This window comes from Brassica napus, unplaced genomic scaffold (assembly GCF_020379485.1).
Source record: "Brassica napus cultivar Da-Ae unplaced genomic scaffold, Da-Ae ScsIHWf_2618;HRSCAF=3367, whole genome shotgun sequence".
NCBI classification, from domain to species: domain Eukaryota; kingdom Viridiplantae; phylum Streptophyta; class Magnoliopsida; order Brassicales; family Brassicaceae; genus Brassica; species Brassica napus.
In genome coordinates this window covers 14,692-32,846 of record NW_026015918.1, presented here as the reverse complement: position 1 = coordinate 32,846, position 18,155 = coordinate 14,692, and the positions used below count along the sequence as shown (strand labels likewise).

The 18,155-nt window shown below is 41.0% G+C and overlaps 2 protein-coding genes across 4 annotated transcripts; both read left to right on the top strand.

Annotated features, from left to right (window-relative positions):
- The first annotated feature begins 460 nt into the window (after nucleotides 1-460).
- On the top strand, nucleotides 461-3,336 carry LOC125601601 (bZIP transcription factor 68-like). Its single transcript, XM_048773699.1, has 13 exons — nucleotides 461-720; nucleotides 1,022-1,141; nucleotides 1,222-1,266; nucleotides 1,345-1,422; nucleotides 1,571-1,660; nucleotides 1,756-1,815; nucleotides 1,896-2,065; nucleotides 2,143-2,197; nucleotides 2,278-2,308; nucleotides 2,386-2,594; nucleotides 2,663-2,740; nucleotides 2,825-2,950; nucleotides 3,028-3,336. Exons 2-13 carry the CDS (start codon nucleotides 1,055-1,057, stop codon nucleotides 3,151-3,153), a joined length of 1,155 nt encoding a protein of 384 aa, XP_048629656.1. The 5' UTR covers nucleotides 461-720; nucleotides 1,022-1,054; the 3' UTR covers nucleotides 3,154-3,336.
- A 49-nt stretch (nucleotides 3,337-3,385) lies between these two features.
- Nucleotides 3,386-5,236, top strand: LOC106437485 (probable prolyl 4-hydroxylase 7). 3 transcript variants are annotated; one of them, XM_048773700.1, is made up of 6 exons: nucleotides 3,386-3,663; nucleotides 3,902-3,999; nucleotides 4,310-4,367; nucleotides 4,481-4,656; nucleotides 4,843-4,898; nucleotides 4,977-5,236. In XM_048773700.1, the coding sequence occupies exons 1-6, from the start codon at nucleotides 3,573-3,575 to the stop codon at nucleotides 5,053-5,055; spliced, it is 558 nt and encodes a 185-aa protein (XP_048629657.1). In that variant the 5' UTR covers nucleotides 3,386-3,572; the 3' UTR covers nucleotides 5,056-5,236. The 3 variants fall into 3 exon arrangements, with proteins under 3 accessions (XP_048629657.1, XP_048629658.1, XP_048629659.1); XM_048773701.1 differs by having other exon boundaries at nucleotides 3,421-3,663; nucleotides 3,895-3,999; XM_048773702.1 differs by lacking the exon at nucleotides 3,386-3,663 and adding an exon at nucleotides 3,759-3,774 and having other exon boundaries at nucleotides 3,895-3,999.
- Nucleotides 5,237-18,155: the final 12,919 nt, after the last annotated feature.

Genomic DNA, 18,155 nt, shown 5'->3' with positions numbered 1-18,155 from the left:
TTCAAAACATGTAGTTGACTAGATTCTAATCAGGCTCGACTCTGTCAATACTCTCATATAATGCGCATGATTACCACTTAACGATTTTTTGAATATTGATATTTGTTATAAATTTAGTATACTTCAATATCTTTACTTTATAATTTTTTTGGTATAATTTATATTTAGAATAAAGAAAAAGTACAGCTATTTTAAAGGTTGAAGTTGATTCAAACTCCAAAGAATTATTAATATACTTTTTTATAGTTTGTGTCTGTGATATCCGAACCCGAAGGCCCCACTAATCCTAGGAATTAATTTATTTCGAGCACTATCATGTTAATTTGTTATGTTAAAAATAGCTATCTCTAATACGAGTTATGGGTCTTGTAACACTTGGGCTACACTTGACCATTTTTATGAACCCAAACCTATTTTGTACTACTTATCTGGATGGATATGAATTGTTATCGAGTCCTCATAATATTCTCGTCTTTCCATCTTTTTAAACACTCCACATAAAAAACAGTAGTAAAAATACGGGATTAATTTCATAAATAAGAAAACAATTTGGGCTTTGAATAAAATATTATCCTTGTTTTGTTCCTCCTCTTCCCCATCAGAAACACAACAAAGGTCAATCAATCCTCCCACTCCAATTTCTGCAAATTCGAAACTCACTGATTTATTTCGCATCTCTGGGTTTCCTCAGATTGCTCCAACATTACCGATCTTCTTCAGGTATTTTTCTGATTCGATTAGATTCTGAGTTTCAAAACTGGATTCCATGTAGCTCTTCTCTTTTACCGTTTCTTAAAAGCTTTGCCTTTAGTATATAAAATATTTGAAATTTGTGTTATTAGCTCTTCTCCCCCATTGTTTAACGGAAAGCTAAGTTTTTTGTTTGCATCCTGAGATAATAATGTGATCTTTTTAGATCCTGGGTTAGGTCAGTGAATCTGCTTAGGAGCTTTACTGTTCAATGCGTCATTTGGAGATAATAACTGATTGGTGGGTTTGTTATGTTTAAACTTATAAGCAGAGCTCCTTCTCGTCTAGTGTGAACAACGTGATAATGGGTAGTAGCGAGGTGGACAAATCTGGTGAAGAGAACGAACCCAAGACCCCTCCACCACCTTCTTCTGCTCCTGTTACTTCACAGGTTTGCATTTTGTTATCTATGGATGGATTCTACCAAAAGTGTTTGTTAGTGTTCATGCTTTGGTGTTTCTGTGTTTGTAGGAACCTTCTTCTGCTGTGGCCACTCCTGATTGGTCTGGTTTCCAGGTCTAGAAAGAGATTCCTTGTTTCTTTGTCTGCATTTTGGGTGTTATGTGGCTCATTTTTATGTTTCTTGTTTAACAGGCTTATTCTCCTATGCCGCCGCCTCATGGTTATGTAGCATCAAGTCCCCAACCTCACCCTTATATGTGGGGTGTTCAGGTAAACTTCGAGGGCTTATGTTGATATTTGCATACTTGCTTGTGTAGGTTTCATCAAGCTAAACATAAGTATTTCGTTAGGCTCTCCATAACCATTGTGCTGACTAATGAAAATGTTCTATTTTTTTTTTTCTTTCTTCTTTTTGTAGCATATGATGCCTCCTTATGGAACACCGCCTCATCCATATGTGGCCATGTATCCTCCAGGTGGCTTGTACGCTCACCCTTCATTACCTCCGGTACTGCTCCGCTTTTTAGATCTTTTGGTTATGTGTTCAAGTTAGTGAATGTTTATGTTATTTCTGTTAAACGTTTTGTTTCCGTGCTGCAACAGGGATCTTATCCATATAGTCCCTATACAATGCCTTCTCCTAATGGAATGGCTGAAGCTTCAGTGAGTTATCCATTTTCTTAATAAGGCTCTGTGTCAATTCGAATGGGATTTTGATCGAGGAATGTCTTTTGGATTCTCAGGGAAATACTGGAAGCGGTGTGGAAGGTGATGGTAAACAAGCTGAGGCGAAGGAGAAGTTACCAATCAAAAGATCAAAAGGAAGCTTGGGAAGTTTGAATATGATTATAGGAAAGAAGAATGAGGCTGGAAAAAACTCAGGAGCATCAGCTAATGGAGCTTGTTCTAAAAGGCATGTCACTTCATGATTGTAATGTCATTGTATTATATATTTGCTGAAACTGGCAGTTTTTTGTTTGGTTTTTACAGTGCTGAGAGCGGTTCTGATGGTACAAGTGAAGGAAGTGATGCAAATTCACAAAATGTAAGTTTCTAGCAACCCGCTAAATCGTTTCAGTTTGTGAGCATGATGATGTTACTGATTAGCTTTGCAAACGTTTGTAGGACTCTGGATCTAGACACAACGGGAAGGATGGTTTGTTAGTCTATCTTTAACTCAGCTCTTATGATGTGATATAGACCTAAATGTTCAAAGATGCTTACCTTCAACAGGTGAAACAGCTTCAGATTCTGCTCAGGGACCACCTCGTAATGGAAGTAATCAACCGGTGAACCAAATTGTCCCAGTCACGCCAGTGTCGGCTACAGGTGTTCCAGCTCCACAAACAAATCTAAACATGGGAATGGATTACTGGAGCGGTCATGGGACAACAGTTCCTGGAGTTGTAGTAGATGGTTCCCAATCACAAACATGGGTACAGGTCTGTGTGTAACTTATGTACCCTTTTACGGTTATTCAAGCGGCGTGTTTAATTGCTTTGTGAATTAGGACGAGAGAGAGCTTAAGCGACAGAGACGGAAGGAATCAAATAGGGAGTCTGCTCGTAGATCTAGGCTGCGTAAACAGGTAATACTCAAAACTGCTCTAGCATCAAAGGCCATACATATGAAATGATCTATAGCTTTTTTTTTTCTTTATTTGCATGTTAAGGCGGAATGTGACGAGTTAGCGCAACGAGCAGATGTGTTGAATGGAGAAAACGCAAGTCTTAGAGCAGAAATTAACAAGCTTAGAAGCCAATACGAAGAGTTTGTTGCTGAAAATAGTGCTCTCAAGGTAAATTTACAAAAAAATCTCGCCTCTTTTTGTGCCAGGTCCGTAATGGATTGAAATGTTCCTCGTTGTTCTTGTAGAATCGATTTTCGACAGTCCGGTCACTGGAAGGTGTAAACTTGGATGTCAAGGAGCAAGAGCCGGAGACAAGCACACGTCAGGATGTTGCAGAGACCACTCGTGGTTCCTACAACAACTCAGCCTGACTCGAGAACATCAGCTAACAGTTTCATGTAATTTTAGGGACCAGAGTTTGTTTTCTTAGTGTTTTGCGTATTGGTGCGTTTTAATTAAGCAGAGGACAAAATAGAGAGCGTCACCCAGAAGAGGAGAAAACATATCATTTATAAGAGAAACCTCTAAGCAACGTTAGAGCATCATTATCCCAATGGTGTATCTTAGCCTAATTGGGATTAAAAATAAAATGAAAATATATTAATAAGAAGATACGTCTCTTAATCAAGGGAAGCAAGGTACGTCTCTTGTGGGGCATGTGTCCAAAAATGAGTGGGGGAGGAGAGGTTTGGTGTTTCAACGCTTTCGGCTTCTCTCCGTCTCTCTCCCGATTCCTCTCCTTTTTCGGCTTCTCTTCGCAATCGCCGTCATCTTGACTCTCCCTTACCCTATGCTTCTGAAGAAATGCATCGTGTCGGTCGTCTCGCTCATACTCCAGCCTGCCGCCTCCATCGTCGCCTTCGCAGGGTTTCAACTCCTCGGTAATCGCCTCTCTCTATCCATCTTTGATCGTTTAATTTCTCACTCTTTCCTGCTGGTGATCGATATGGTCTTTGTAGTTAGGGTTTCGAGCCGGGAGTGCTTGATTATTGGTACTATCAATCAATCAATCATCTTCTTGATTATTGCCTTGTTTGTTTGAGAACTTAGTGATTGATCATGGAATGTTATGAGACTGTGTGACTGAATTCAGATACTTTGTTTTTTTCAAGGCGAAAGGGAAGCTTGAGAAGTCAATTGTTGCTGATAATGATTCAGGGGAGAGCGTAGCGAGTGAAGTACGCACAAGTTCTGGAATGTTTCTTTCCAAAAGACAGGTGAGCTTCTGTTCTGTAAAGTTTTCTAAATGACCTGTTAGAAGAAGAAGCTGTGGTTATAAATCTGGTTTTGTTTCGTGCAATCAGTTATATTTATCATGTTTTTCTTTCTGAGGTTAAATCTTGATTTTGTATGCATTCTATTTGGCTAGCTTACTTCACCAACTGGGCAGACTAGTTCTCTGTTACTAATACCCCCAAATAACACTCTATAGGATGCTCTTCTTCTGCTGTTAGACAAAGTAGCTTGAATGCAAATCTGGTTATTCTATAGGTTTTCTGTGATTCTCACTGATTATTGTCGGTGCAGGATGATATAGTTGCTACTGTCGAGGCAAAACTTGCTGCTTGGACTTTTCTTCCCGAGGGTATTGTTTGAGGCATATTCATAATTTTTTAATATCGTTTCTTACTTTCTCTCTAGTAGCAGAAAGGTAACTCATCTCTTTTTCTTCTTCTTTTTACCTGTTTTGTCTATCAGAAAATGGACAATCCATGCAAATACTGCACTACGAGAATGGCCAAAAATATGAACCGCATTTTGACTTCTTTCACGACCAAGTAAACCAACAGCTTGGTGGTCATCGGATCGCCACTGTATTGATGTACTTGTCCAACGTCAAAAAGGGTGGAGAAACTGTGTTTCCCATGTGGAAGGTAATAATTACATATATCCCGCTCTAGCTGCCTCTCTAGCTGCCTCTGTTCTTGAAATATCGATCTGAACCTTTTGTTAGTTGATTGCACGTTTGTAATAAATCGAACCTTAGGGATATTCAATCTGTTGTTTGTGGCTTCTCTTGTCTCGGTTCAGTAAACTTGCAAGTTTTACTTGTGTGGCAGATCTACAAGGCTCAGAGGAATGTGGTTCTGTGTGCGGCTGGGATCCTTCTCTACTGGTACATACATCAGCAACTATCACACGCCTCACACTTATATAGTTGAATTGACTTATATTCTCTCATATTCACTGACAGGTGTATTCATCACATCTGCAAGTACAACAAAGACCTTGAGCATTTGGAGGAACTAGAGAAGAGATACAAGGCAGAGTAGTAGTCTCTCCTCAGAGTCTGGTTCTGATGTTATAATATAACTTCGGCTTGTTAGTAGACCACGATTTGTCTGGATAAATCTTTGCACAGACCTTGTTTGTGTTTAATCTTGCAACTTTAACAATTTTTTTAAGAACCTTTAAATAAGAAACTTGCAATGGAGTACATAAAAGTTAAAAGTTTTTAACTAAGTCTCTTAACAAAATTTACTACTTAAATAATATTAAAAATTTATTAAGAGACGCTTAAGGGATCTCTAGGATAATGATGTTCTTAATATCCATAATTTAACCCCAAGAGAAAAAAAAACAGATTAATCATATTGAGAACGCAATGATGTTATCATGTCAGGTCGCTTGTTCGATCATACTCACTGCACTAGTTTGTAACAGCTAAGAGTCTCTCCTCTGTCCAATGGCTCTTGACTCGAACTGACCACCTCATCAGCCTCATTTGAATCCTCTTTTGTCCACACCATTTGTTCTTTTCTAATATTATACTTGTACGTGAGTATGATCAGCTTATCAAACATTAGCAACAATCAAAGTCTTATAAAAAAATTGGGTTGGAGAATGTAAGCACAACATTGCACCACCCACTTTTCCAATAAACCTCATGTTTGTTGCGTGTTTCAAGTGCAATCTCAGCACACCAAACCTTCTTTTTCGAACTAAAAGAACTTGCACACTTATCCCATAAAACATTAATCTTCCCACCATAATTTGCCAACCTAGCACAACCATATCTTGTTGGTAATTTTGGCCGTTCTTCCAGATCCTTCTAAACTGTCAAAGTTTCTGGGAGTTAACTGGCCATACTAGAGATTCATGGCATTGGAAGTCGATTCTCAAGCTTAGGCAACTTGCGAGGCCATTTATTGTATGCACGGTTCAAAATGGAAGATCAGCTAGTTTCTGGTTTGATCAATGGACACCGTTGGGAGCTCTAATTGATGCTCTAGGACCTTCAGGACCCCGTGCTCTACGGATACCTCTTCAAGCTACGGTCTCCGAGGCTACCACAGACGACTTATGGAATCTGCCAGCGCCTAGATCCGACGAAGCAGTAGCTCTCCATGCTTATCTGACAACAATTCCTGTTCCTTCAGGTACACTTGACTCAGATTTCTATTCTTGGACCATTGAGGGGGTGAAGTTTCAGTCTTTCTCCTCATCCAAAATATGGAACACGATCAGAGAAAGACAACCAAATCGTAATTGGTACAATGCGGTATGGTTTAAAGGCAATACGCCTAAACATGCTTTCCATATGTGGGTTGCTGTCAATGACATGCTACCAACGCGCTCCAGATTAGCGGCTTGGGGAATGCTCACTCCAACCACATGTTGCTTATGTTGGAGATAAACATAAAGATAACTTAGGAGTTAAGTTACACCAATCCTAATGAGTATAGGATTAGAGAAAAAAAGAAATATGTGTTCCTAATGAGTTTAGGAAATATAGTCTCTATATAAAGAGTTACAAGAGGGTTGCATACCTTTGCGAGAGTTTTAGAGATTGTGTGTTTTGTGTGCTTAAGCTTTGAGTGATTCTTAAGCTAATAAAGAAGAGTTTCTTTATATCGAGTTCATACAATCTTTAGACTTATATTTGTATCAGAGCCAAAATCCTTTGATCAAGAGTTGATCAAGAATCATGGGAGACTTAGTGGTGGCAACGACCAAGAAGGAAGGAGGTTCTTCCTCCATAAAGTGTCATATGTTAACAACAACAAACTATACCGTATGGGCGATACAGATGAAGATGTTATTGAGAGTTCATAAGGTGTGGGAGGTAGTCGAGACAGAATCGACCCAAGGTGATAAGAATGATATGGCGACAGCTCTTCTTTTCCAATCGATTCCGAAGACTATGATCCTACAAGTTGGGGAACTTGATACCGCAAAGAATGTGTGGGATGCGATCAAGAACCGTCATGTAGGAGCCAGTAGAGTTCGAGAGGCGAGGCTACAAACCCTCATGACTGAGTTCGATCGGCTAAAGATGAAAGAAACCGATAAAATTGATGACTTCGTGGGCAAGTTATCAGAGATTTCATCAAAATCTACCGCGCTAGGAGAAAGTATGAATGAGTCGAAACTTGTTAAGAAGTTTCTACAAGGAATACCACGCAAGAAGTTCATTCACATAGTTGCCTCTCTCGAGCAACTACTAGACTTGAATACCGCAAACTTCGAAGATGTCGTAGGTCGCTTGAAAGCATACGAGGAGCGTATAGCTACACAAGAAGAAGAAGAAACACAAGATGATCAGAGTAAGCTTATGTACAGCAACTCTGAACCTCAACATCGAGACGGAGGATATAGAGGACATGGTCGAGGAGGCCGGTACTATAATAGAGGAAGAGGACGAGGAAGATCATCATATTGGGAAAGTAGAGACCCCTCAAGGGTCACGTGTTACCGATGCGACAAACTAGGACACTTTGCTGCGATGTGTCCTGATAGACTACTCAAGTTACAAGAAACTATCGAGGGTAAAGACGGAGATGACACCCAAGAAGCCGAAGGACTCGTGATGCATGAGATAGTTTATCTGAATGAACGAAACGTGAAGCCTAAAGAGTTCGAATCTAGTAAGGATGGAGAAAAAATATGGTACTTAGACAACGGGGCAAACAACCATATGACTGGTAATATGAGCTATTTCAATAACATTGATAAAACAATCTCCGGGAAGGTCAGATTCGGAGATGACTCGAGAATAGACATCAAAGGGAAAGGATCTATTTGTTTTATCAGTCAAGACGGGAAGAAGAAGAACCTTGCCGATGTCTACTACATACCAGCGCTAAAGAGTAACATCATAAGTCTTGGGCAAGCCACAGAATCAGGTTGCGATGTAAGGATGAGAGAGAACACTCTTACGGTTCATGACAAAGACGGGAACTTAGTTGTGAAAGCTTCAAGATCAAGGAACCGCTTATACAAGGTAGTAATGGAAGTCGAAGAACAAAAGTGTCTACAACTCCAAGCGCAGAGAGTTTCATCACGTTGGCATTCACGACTAGGTCATCTTGGTGTCAACGTCTTGAAAGTAATGATAGGAAAGGAACTAGTGATCGGACTTCCTGAGTTAAAAGTCGAGAAAGAGGTGTGTGAAGCATGCTTGCGTGCGAAGCAAACAAGGCAATACTTTCCGGTTTCTACCTCCTATCGTGCATCTAAATCTTTGGAACTAATACACGGTGATCTCTGCGGGACAATAACACCACCTACAGGAGGAAGAAACAAATACATATTCGTTCTGATAGACGACCATTCACGCTATATGTGGTCTATTCTTTTAAGAGAAAAAGGAGAAGCATTCGAGAGATTCAAACGGTTCAAGTCAATAGTGGAGCAAGAAACCGGTACAACAATCAAAACACTTAAGACAGACAGAGGAGGAGAGTTCACAAGCAAGGAGTTTCAAAGCTTCTGCGAGTTATCAGGAATACAACGCCACTTAACCGCTCCCTACACGCCACAACAGAACGGAGTAGTTGAAAGGCGTAACAGAACCTTGTTAGAGATGACAAGGAGTATCTTAAAGCATATGGAGGTACCAAATTATCTGTGGGGGGAAGCTGTGAGACATTTAACTTATTTGATCAATCGCATCGCAACAAAGACCTTGACACTACAAACTCCATATGAAGCTTTCAAAGGAAGAAAGCCGAATGTCACTCATCTTCGAGTATTTGGATGCGTCGCTTATGCTAAAACAAAGGCAGCAAACCTAAAGAAACTCGATAATAGGTCTTGTACTCTTGTGCACCTTGGAACTGAGCCTGGTTCTAAGGCTTACAGACTCTTTGATCCGACGCTACAGAGAGTAGTGGTAAGCAGAGACGTCATCTTTGATGAAGATCGAGCATGGGAGTGGAATAAAACCAATTGTGGTGAAGTCGAGAAGTCGGGAATGTTCAAAGTTGTGCTCAAAGGATATGAGAATCAAGACATCACAGATGGATCAGGCATTGCTACAGTTAGCGAAGAAGATGACAAACGTGAAGAAGAAGACACAATCGAAGAGGATCTCGAGCAACAATCAGACGACGATGAAGAAACAGAAGCTCCTCGTCGCCGGTCAACACGAATCAGAAAAACACCTGGCTATCTTGATGACTACATCTACCTTCCTGAAGAAGAAGGAGAGCGTCTTCTGTTGCTACTAGATGAAGAACCGTGGGACTTTAATGAAGCAATGGAGGAAAAGGTATGGCGTGACGCGTGTGAGGAAGAAATCAAGTCGATCGTAAAGAACGGCACATGGGATCTCGTCGACTTGCCTCCAGGAGTAAAACCAATAGGTCTAAAGTGGATTTTCAAGATAAAGTAGAACGCTGATGGCAGTATCAACAAGTATAAATCGAGATTAGTGGCTAAAGGCTACATTCAACGACATGGCATTGATTTTGAGGAAGTCTTCGTGCCAGTTGCTCGGATAGAGACGGTCAGATTTCTTATTAGCCTTGCAGCCTCTAACGAATGGGAAATCCACCATTTGGATGTAAAAACAGCTTTCCTTCATGGAGACTTGAAAGAAGTTGTATATGTAAGCCAACCCGAAGGATTTGAAGTCGCAGAGCACGAAGAGAAGGTATACAAGCTTAACAAAGCTTTGTATGGTCTGAGACAAGCTCCAAGAGCATGGAATGAGAAGCTCAACAAGGTCCTTGAGAAACTCAACTTCAAAAAATGCTCAAAAGAGCCTTCCTTGTATCGCAAGACAGAGAGTGGGCATCGTTTGCTTGTTGCAGTATACGTCGACGACCTATTAGTTACAGGTTCTTCAACAGCAAAAATACTTGAGTTTAAGAAGGAGATGTCAAACAACTTTGAGATGAGTGATCTCGGGTTGTTAACTTACTACCTCGGTATCAAAGTATGTCAAGAGGAGGGTGTTATAACTCTGTCGCAGGAGAGATATGCCAAGAAGATCCTATGTGAAACAGGAATGGAGGAGTGTAATTCTGTTCAAACACCAATGGAGTTTTGTCTGAAGCTCTCGAGGGCAGAGAAGGAAGAAAGAATTGACGCCAAAGACTACCGGCGAAAGATAGGTTGCTTGCGTTACCTACTCCACACGCGTCCTGATCTTGCCTTCAGCGTCGGTTTGCTATCACGATATATGCATGATCCTAAAAACTCTCACGGCGCAGCTATAAGCAGGTCTTGGGGTACATGAAAGGAACAACGAAGCTAGGCCTCGTCTACAAGAAAGCTAGCACGACTGAGATTAAAGGTTATAGTGATTCAAGCCATAACATAGATGATGACGACGGTAGAAGCACCATAGGTCATATATTTTGCTTGAATGATTGCCCAATTACTTGGTGTTCTCAGAAACAAGAGACTGTAGCTCTATCATCATGCGAGGCTGAGTTTATGGCTGCAACCGAAGCAGCGAAACAAGCATATGGCCTCAGGAACTTTTGGAATAGATCACCGAGAAGCCGAGTCAGAAAGTAGTCATACGCCTCGACAACAAATCAGCTATAGCACTCACAAAGAATCCAGTCTTCCATGGCCGCAGCAAACACATACACAAGCACTATCACTTTATCCGAGAATGCATTGAGAACGAACAAGTTGATGTTCTTCATGTTCCGGGAGCAGAACAAAAGGCAGACATTCTCACCAAAGCTTTAGGAAGAAAAGGGTATAAGCAACAATATGGCATAGACTTTGATGAAGTCTTTGCACCAGTAGCCAGAATTGAAACAATTCGACTTCTTATCTGTCTAGCAGCTTCGAGAGGATGGGAAATTCATCACCTTGACGCTAAGACAGTGTTTTTTCATGGAGAGTTAAAGGAAACGGTTTATGTTACACAACCTGAAGGCAACGATTTATAGATGAAACGTCAGGTGTTTGTGGTACTTGCTCCATACACGACCAGACTTACCATACAGTATGGGTGTCTTGAGAAGGTACATGCAGTCACCAAGAGAGTCACATGGAGCAGCTATGAAGCAATGCTTAAGGTATCTACAGGGTACAACTACTTCTTACGGCATAATGTTTCATTGCAGCAACTCAAAACCAATGAAGATAATAGGATACAGCGACATCAGTCATTATGTTGATCCTGGTGATGGTAGGAGCACCACCTGACATGGTTTCTACATCGGTGATAGTCCTATTACTTAGTGCTCACAAAAATAAGAAACAGTGGCATTATCCTCATGTGAACCCGAGTTCATGGCCGGAACAGAAGCAGCTCGGCAAGCCATATGGATACAAGATTTGCTCATCGAAGTTATGGGAGATACGAGTGAGAAAGTGGTTATCGGGATTGATAACCAGTTTGAAATTGCTTTGACAAGGAACCCTGTGTTTTATGGTAGAACTAAATACATTCACACTCGATATCATTTCATAAGGTAATGTGTAGAGAATGAGAAATTAGAAGTAGAGCATGTTCCTGGACATGAACATAAGCTGGATATATTGACAAGGCACTTGGAATAATCAAGTTTAAAGAGATGAGAGATCTCATTGGAGTTCAAGATGTGTTGATAGAAGACTTCAAGCTTAAGGGAGAGAATGTTGGATTAAGATGAAGGTTACTTGAGCTGCAAGTTTATCATAATCCTACAGAGTTATGGAATATGAATATGTTTAGAGTTATCTAGATATATTACCTATTAGGATTACGAGTTATAAATATTTAATAAGTAGATGCAAACATGTTGCATGACTTAGAGTTTAAAGTTGTTTTTTTTTGAGTGCTTAAGGTTGAGTTATTTTTCTTAAGAGATTAATAAACTGTCACCTTTGTTTTGAACCGAGAACTGTCGATAAACCAGTGAATGAAAGGAGACGAGGACTCGTCTCCTAACTTTTTTTTTTTTTTTCAGAGATTGCTCTTTGTTTTTTTTTTTTTGTTGACTGGGGGAAAGCTGGTTCGCCGGAGTTTTTTTTTTTTTTCTAGAAATTTCCCCTTTTCTTTCATTCCTGGTTTATCGACCGTTCTCGTCAAACAAGGTGACAGTTCCTTATTAATCTCTTAGGAAAATACTCAAACCTTAAGCACTCAAAACACCTTTAAACTCTAAGTCAGGCAACATGTTTCCATCTACTTATATAAATATTTATAACTCGTAATCCTATAGGTAATATATCTAGATCGACTCCTAAACATATTCCTAATCCATAACTCTGTAGGATTATGTAACTTGCAGCTCAGTAACCTTCATCTTAATCCAACATTCTCTCCCTTAAGCTTGAAGTCTTCTATCACCACATCTTGAACTCCAATGAGATCTCTCATCTCTTTAAACTTGATTATTCCAAGTGCCTTTGTCAATATATCCAGCTTATGTTCATGTCCAGGAACATGCTCTACTTCTAATTTCTCATTCTCTACACATTACCTTATGAAATGATATCGAGTGTGAATGTATTTAGTTCTACATAAACACAGGTTCCTTGTCAAAGCAATTTCAACTGGTTATCATCCCGATAACCACTTTCTCACTCGTATCTCCCATAACTTTCGATGAGCAAATCTTGTATCCATATGGCTTGCCGAGCTGCTTCTGTTCCGGCCATGAACTCGGGTTCACATGAGGATAATGCCACTGTTTCTTATTTTGTGAGCACTAAGTAATAGGACTATCACCGATGTAGAAACCATGTCAGGTGGTGCTCCTACCATCACCAGGATCAACATAATTGACTGATGTCGCTGTATCCTATTATCTTCATTGGTTTTGAGTTGCTGCAATGAAACATTATGCCGTAAGAAGTAGTTGTACCTGTAGATACCTTAAGCATTGCTTCATAGCTGCTCCATGTGACTCTCTTGTGACTGCATGTACCTTCTCAAGACACCCATACTGTATGGTAAGTCTGGTCGTGTATGGAGCAAGTACCACAAACCCCTGACGTTTCATCTATAAATCGTTGCCTTCAGGTTGTGTAACATAAACCGTTTCCTTTAACTCTCCATGAAAAAACACTGTCTTAGCGTCAAGGTGATGAATTTCCCATCCTCTCGAAGCTGCTAGACAGATAAGAAGTCGAATTGTTTCAATTCTGGCTACTGGTGCAAAGACTTCATCAAAGTCTATGCCATATTGTTGCTTATACCCTTTTCTTCCTAAAGCTTTGGTGAGAATGTCTGCCTTTGTGTTCTGCTCCCGGACATGAAGAAATCAACTTGTTCGTTCTCAATGCATTCTCGGATAAAGTGATAGTGCTTGTGTATGTGTTTGCTGCGGCCATGGAAGACTGGATTCTTTGTGAGTGCTATAGCTGATTTGTTGTCGAGGCGTATGACTACTTTCTGACTCGGCTTCTCGGTGATCATTCCAAAAGTTCCTGAGGCCATATGCTTGTTTCGCTGCTTCGGTTGCAGCCATAAACTCAGCCTCGCATGATGATAGAGCTACAGTCTCTTGTTTCTGAGAACACCCAAGTAATTGGGCAATCATTCAAGCAAAATATATGACCTATGGTGCTTCTACCGTCGTCATCATCTATGTTATGGCTTGAATCACTATAACCTTAATCTCAGTCGTGCTAGCTTTCTTGTAGACGAGGCCTAGCTTCGTTGTTCCTTTCATGTACCCCAAGACCTGCTTTATAGCTGCGCCGTGAGAGTTTTTAGGATCATGCATATATCGTGATAGCAAACCGACGCTGAAGGCAAGATCAGGACGCGTGTGGAGTAGGTAACGCAAGCAACCTATCTTTCGCCGGTAGTCTTTGGCGTCAATTCTTTCTTCCTTCTCTGCCCTCGAGAGCTTCAGACAAAACTCCATTGGTGTTTGAACAGAATTACACTCCTCCATTCCTGTTTTCACATAGGATCTTCTTGGCATATCTCTCCTGCGACAGAGTTATAACACCCTCCTCTTGACATACTTTGATACCGAGGTAGTAAGTTAACAACCCGAGATCACTCATCTCAAAGTTGTTTGACATCTCCTTCTTAAACTCAAGTATTTTTGCTGTTGAAGAACCTGTACCTATAGGTCGTCGACGTATACTGCAACAAGCAAACGATGCCCACTCTCTGTCTTGCGATACAAGGAAGGCTCTTTTGAGCATTTTTTGAAGTTGAGTTTCTCAAGGACCTTGTTGAGCTTCTCATTCCATGCTCTTGGAGCTTGTCTCAGACCATACAAAGCTTTGTTAAGCTTGTATACCTTCTCTTCGTGCTCTGCGACTTCAAATCCTTCGGGTTGGCTTACATATACAACTTCTTTCAAGTCTCCATGAAGGAAAGCTGTTTTTACATCCAATGGGGGATTTCCCATTCGTTAGAGGCTGCAAGGCTAATAAGAAATCTGACCGTCTCTATCCGAGCAACTGGCACGAAGACTTCCTCAAAATCAATGCCATGTCGTTGAATGTAGCCTTTAGCCACTAATCTCGATTTATACTTGTTGATACTGCCATCAGCGTTCTACTTTATCTTGAAAATCCACTTTAGACCTATTGGTTTTACTCCTGGAGGAAGTCGACAGATCCCATGTGCCGTTCTTTACGATCGACTTGATTTCTTCCTCACACGCGTCACGCCATACCTTTTCCTCCATTGCTTCATTAAAGTCCCACGGTTCTTCATCTAGTAGCAACAGAAGACGCTCTCCTTCTTCTTCAGGAAGGTAGATGTAGTCATCAAGATAGCCAGGTGTTTTTCTGATTCGTGTTGACCGGCGACGAGGAGCTTCTGTTTCTTCATCGTCGTCTGATTGTTGCTCGAGATCCTCTTCGATTGTGTCTTCTTCTTCACTTTGTCATCTTCTTCGCTAACTGTAGCAATGCCTGATCCATCTGTGATGTCTTGATTCTCATATCCTTTGAGCACAACTTTGAACATTCCGACTTCTCGACTTCACCACAATTGGTTTTATTCCACTCCCATGCTCGATCTTCATCAAAGATGACGTCTCTGCTTACCACTACTCTCTGTAGCGTCGGATCAAAGAGTCTGTAAGCCTTAGAACCAGGCTCAGTTCCAAGGTGCACAAGAGTACAAGACCTATTATCGAGTTTCTTTAGGTTTGCTGCCTTTGTTTTAGCATAAGCGACGCATCCAAATACTCGAAGATGAGTGACATTCGGCTTTCTTCCTTTGAAAGCTTCATATGGAGTTTGTAGTGTCAAGGTCTTTGTTGCGATGCGATTGATCAAATAAGTTAAATGTCTCACAGCTTCCCCCCACAGATAATTTGGTACCTCCATATGCTTTAAGATACTCCTTGTCATCTCTAACAAGGTTCTGTTACGCCTTTCAACTACTCCGTTCTGTTGTGGCGTGTAGGGAGCGGTTAAGTGGCGTTGTATTCCTGATAACTCGCAGAAGCTTTGAAACTCCTTGCTTGTGAACTCTCCTCCTCTGTCTGTCTTAAGTGTTTTGATTGTTGTACCGTTTTCTTGCTCCACTATTGACTTGAACCGTTTGAATCTCTCGAATGCTTCTCCTTTTTCTCTTAAAAGAATAGACCACATATAGCGTGAATGGTCGTCTATCAGAACGAATATGTATTTGTTTCTTCCTCCTGTAGGTGGTGTTATTGTCCCGCAGAGATCACCGTGTATTAGTTCCAAAGATTTAGATGCACGATAGGAGGTAGAAACCGGAAAGTATTGCCTTGTTTGCTTCGCACGCAAGCATGCTTCACACACCTCTTTCTCGACTTTTAACTCAGGAAGTCCGATCACTAGTTCCTTTCCTATCATTACTTTCAAGACGTTGACACCAAGATGACCTAGTCGTGAATGCCAACGTGATGAAACTCTCTGCGCTTGGAGTTGTAGACACTTTTGTTCTTCGACTTCCATTACTACTTGTATAAGCGGTTTCCTTGATCTTGAAGCTTTCACAACTAAGTTCCCGTCTTTGTCATGAACCGTAAGAGTGTTCTCTCTCATCCTTACATCGCAACCTGATTCTGTGGCTTGCCAAGACTTATGATGTTACTCTTTAGCGCTGGTATGTAGTAGACATCGGCAAGGTTCTTCTTCTTCCCGTCTTGACTGATAAAACAAATAGATCCTTTCCCTTTGATGTCTATTCTCGAGTCATCTCCGAATCTGACCTTCCCGGAGATTGTTTTATCATGTTATTGAAATAGCTCATATTACCAGTCATATGGTTGTTTGCCCCGTTGTCTAAGTACCATATTTTTTCTCCATCCTTACTAGATTCGAACTCTTTAGGCTTCACGTTTCGTTCATTCAGATAAACTATCTCATGCATCACAGTCCTTCGGCTTCTTGGGTGTCATCTCCGTCTTTACCCTCGATAGTTTCTTGTAACTTGAGTAGTCTATCAGGACACATCGCAGCAAAGTGTCCTAGTTTGTCGCATCGGTAACACGTGACCCTTGAGGGGTCTCTACTTTCCCAATATGATGATCTTCCTCGTCCTCTTCCTCTATTATAGTACCGGCCTCCTCGACCATGTCCTCTATATCCCCGTCTCGATGTTGAGTTCAGAGTTGCTGTACATAAGCTTACTCTGATCATCTTGTGTTTCTTCTTCTTCTTGTGTAGCTATACGCTCCTCGTATGCTTTCAAGCGACCTACGACATCTTCGAAGTTTGCGGTATTCAAGTCTAGTAGTTGCTCGAGAGAGGCAACTATGTGAATGAACTTCTTGCGTGGTATTCCTTGTAGAAACTTCTTAACAAGTTTCGACTCATTCATACTTTCTCCTAGCGCGGTAGATTTTGATGAAATCTCTGATAACTTGCCCACGAAGTCATCAATTTATCGGTTTCTTTCATCTTTAGCCGATCGAACTCAGTCATGAGGGTTTGTAGCCTCGCCTCTCGAACTCTACTGGCTCCTACATGACGGTTCTTGATCGCATCCCACACATTCTTTGCGGTATCAAGTTCCCCAACTTGTAGGATCATAGTCTTCGGAATCGATTGGAAAAGAAGAGCTGTCGCCATATCATTCTTATCACCTTGGGTCGATTCTGTCTCGACTACCTCCCACACCTTATGAACTCTCAATAACATCTTCATCTGTATCGCCCATACGGTATAGTTTGTTGTTGTTAACATATGACACTTTATGGAGGAAGAACCTCCTTCCTTCTTGGTCGTTGCCACCACTAAGTCTCCCATGATTCTGATCAACTCTTGATCAAAGGATTTTGGCTCTGATACAATATAAGTCTAAAGATTGTATGAACTCGATATAAAGAACTCTTCTTTATTAGCTTAAGAATCACTCAAAGCTTAAGCACACAAAACACACATCTCTAAAACTCTCGCAAAGGTATGCAACCCTCTTGTACTCTTTATATAGAGACTATATTTCCTAAACTCATTAGGAACACATATTTCTTTTTTTCTCTAATCCTATACTCATTAGGATTGGTGTAACTTAACTCCTAGTTATCTTTATGTTTATCTCCAACATAAGCAACATGTGGTTGGAGTGAGCATTCCCCAAGCCGCTAATCTGGAGCGCGTGGTAGCATGTCATTGACAGCAACCCACATATGGAAAGCATGTTTAGGCGTATTGCCTTTAAACCATACCGCATTGTACCAATTACGATTTGGTTGTCTTTCTCTGATCGTGTTCCATATTTTGGATGAGGAGAAAGACTGAAACTTCACCCCCAATGGTCCAAGAATAGAAATCTGAGTCAAGTGTACCTGAAGGAACAGGAATTGTTGTCAGATAAGCATGGAGAGCTACTGCTTCGTCGGATCTAGGCGCTGGCAGATTCCATAAGTCGTCTGTGGTAGCCTCGGAGACCGTAGCTTGAAGAGGTATCCGTAGAGCACGGGGTCCTGAAGGTCCTAGAGCATCAATTAGAGCTCCCAACGGTGTCCATTGATCAAACCAGAAACTAGCTGATCTTCCATTTTGAACCGTGCATACAATAAATGGCCTCGCAAGTTGCCTAAGCTTGAGAATCGACTTCCAATGCCATGAATCTCTAGTATGGCCAGTTAACTCCCAGAAACTTTGACAGTTTAGAAGGATCTGGAAGAACGGCCAAAATTACCAACAAGATATGGTTGTGCTAGGTTGGCAAATTATGGTGGGAAGATTAATGTTTTATGGGATAAGTGTGCAAGTTCTTTTAGTTCGAAAAAGAAGGTTTGGTGTG

Excerpts from the sequence above, each read along its gene's own strand:
- LOC125601601 (XM_048773699.1), top strand. The coding sequence starts at position 1,055 with ATGGGTAGTAGCGAGGTGGACAAATCTGGTGAAGAGAACGAACCCAAG. Across the intron at positions 1,142-1,221 it reads CTGCTCCTGTTACTTCACAG|GAACCTTCTTCTGCTGTGGC; the intron begins GTTTGCATTTTG and ends CTGTGTTTGTAG. Across the intron at positions 2,595-2,662 it reads AATCACAAACATGGGTACAG|GACGAGAGAGAGCTTAAGCG; the intron begins GTCTGTGTGTAA and ends TTTGTGAATTAG.
- LOC106437485 (XM_048773700.1), top strand. The coding sequence starts at position 3,573 with ATGCTTCTGAAGAAATGCATCGTGTCGGTCGTCTCGCTCATACTCCAG. Across the intron at positions 4,000-4,309 it reads TGTTTCTTTCCAAAAGACAG|GATGATATAGTTGCTACTGT; the intron begins GTGAGCTTCTGT and ends TTGTCGGTGCAG. Across the intron at positions 4,657-4,842 it reads CTGTGTTTCCCATGTGGAAG|ATCTACAAGGCTCAGAGGAA; the intron begins GTAATAATTACA and ends CTTGTGTGGCAG.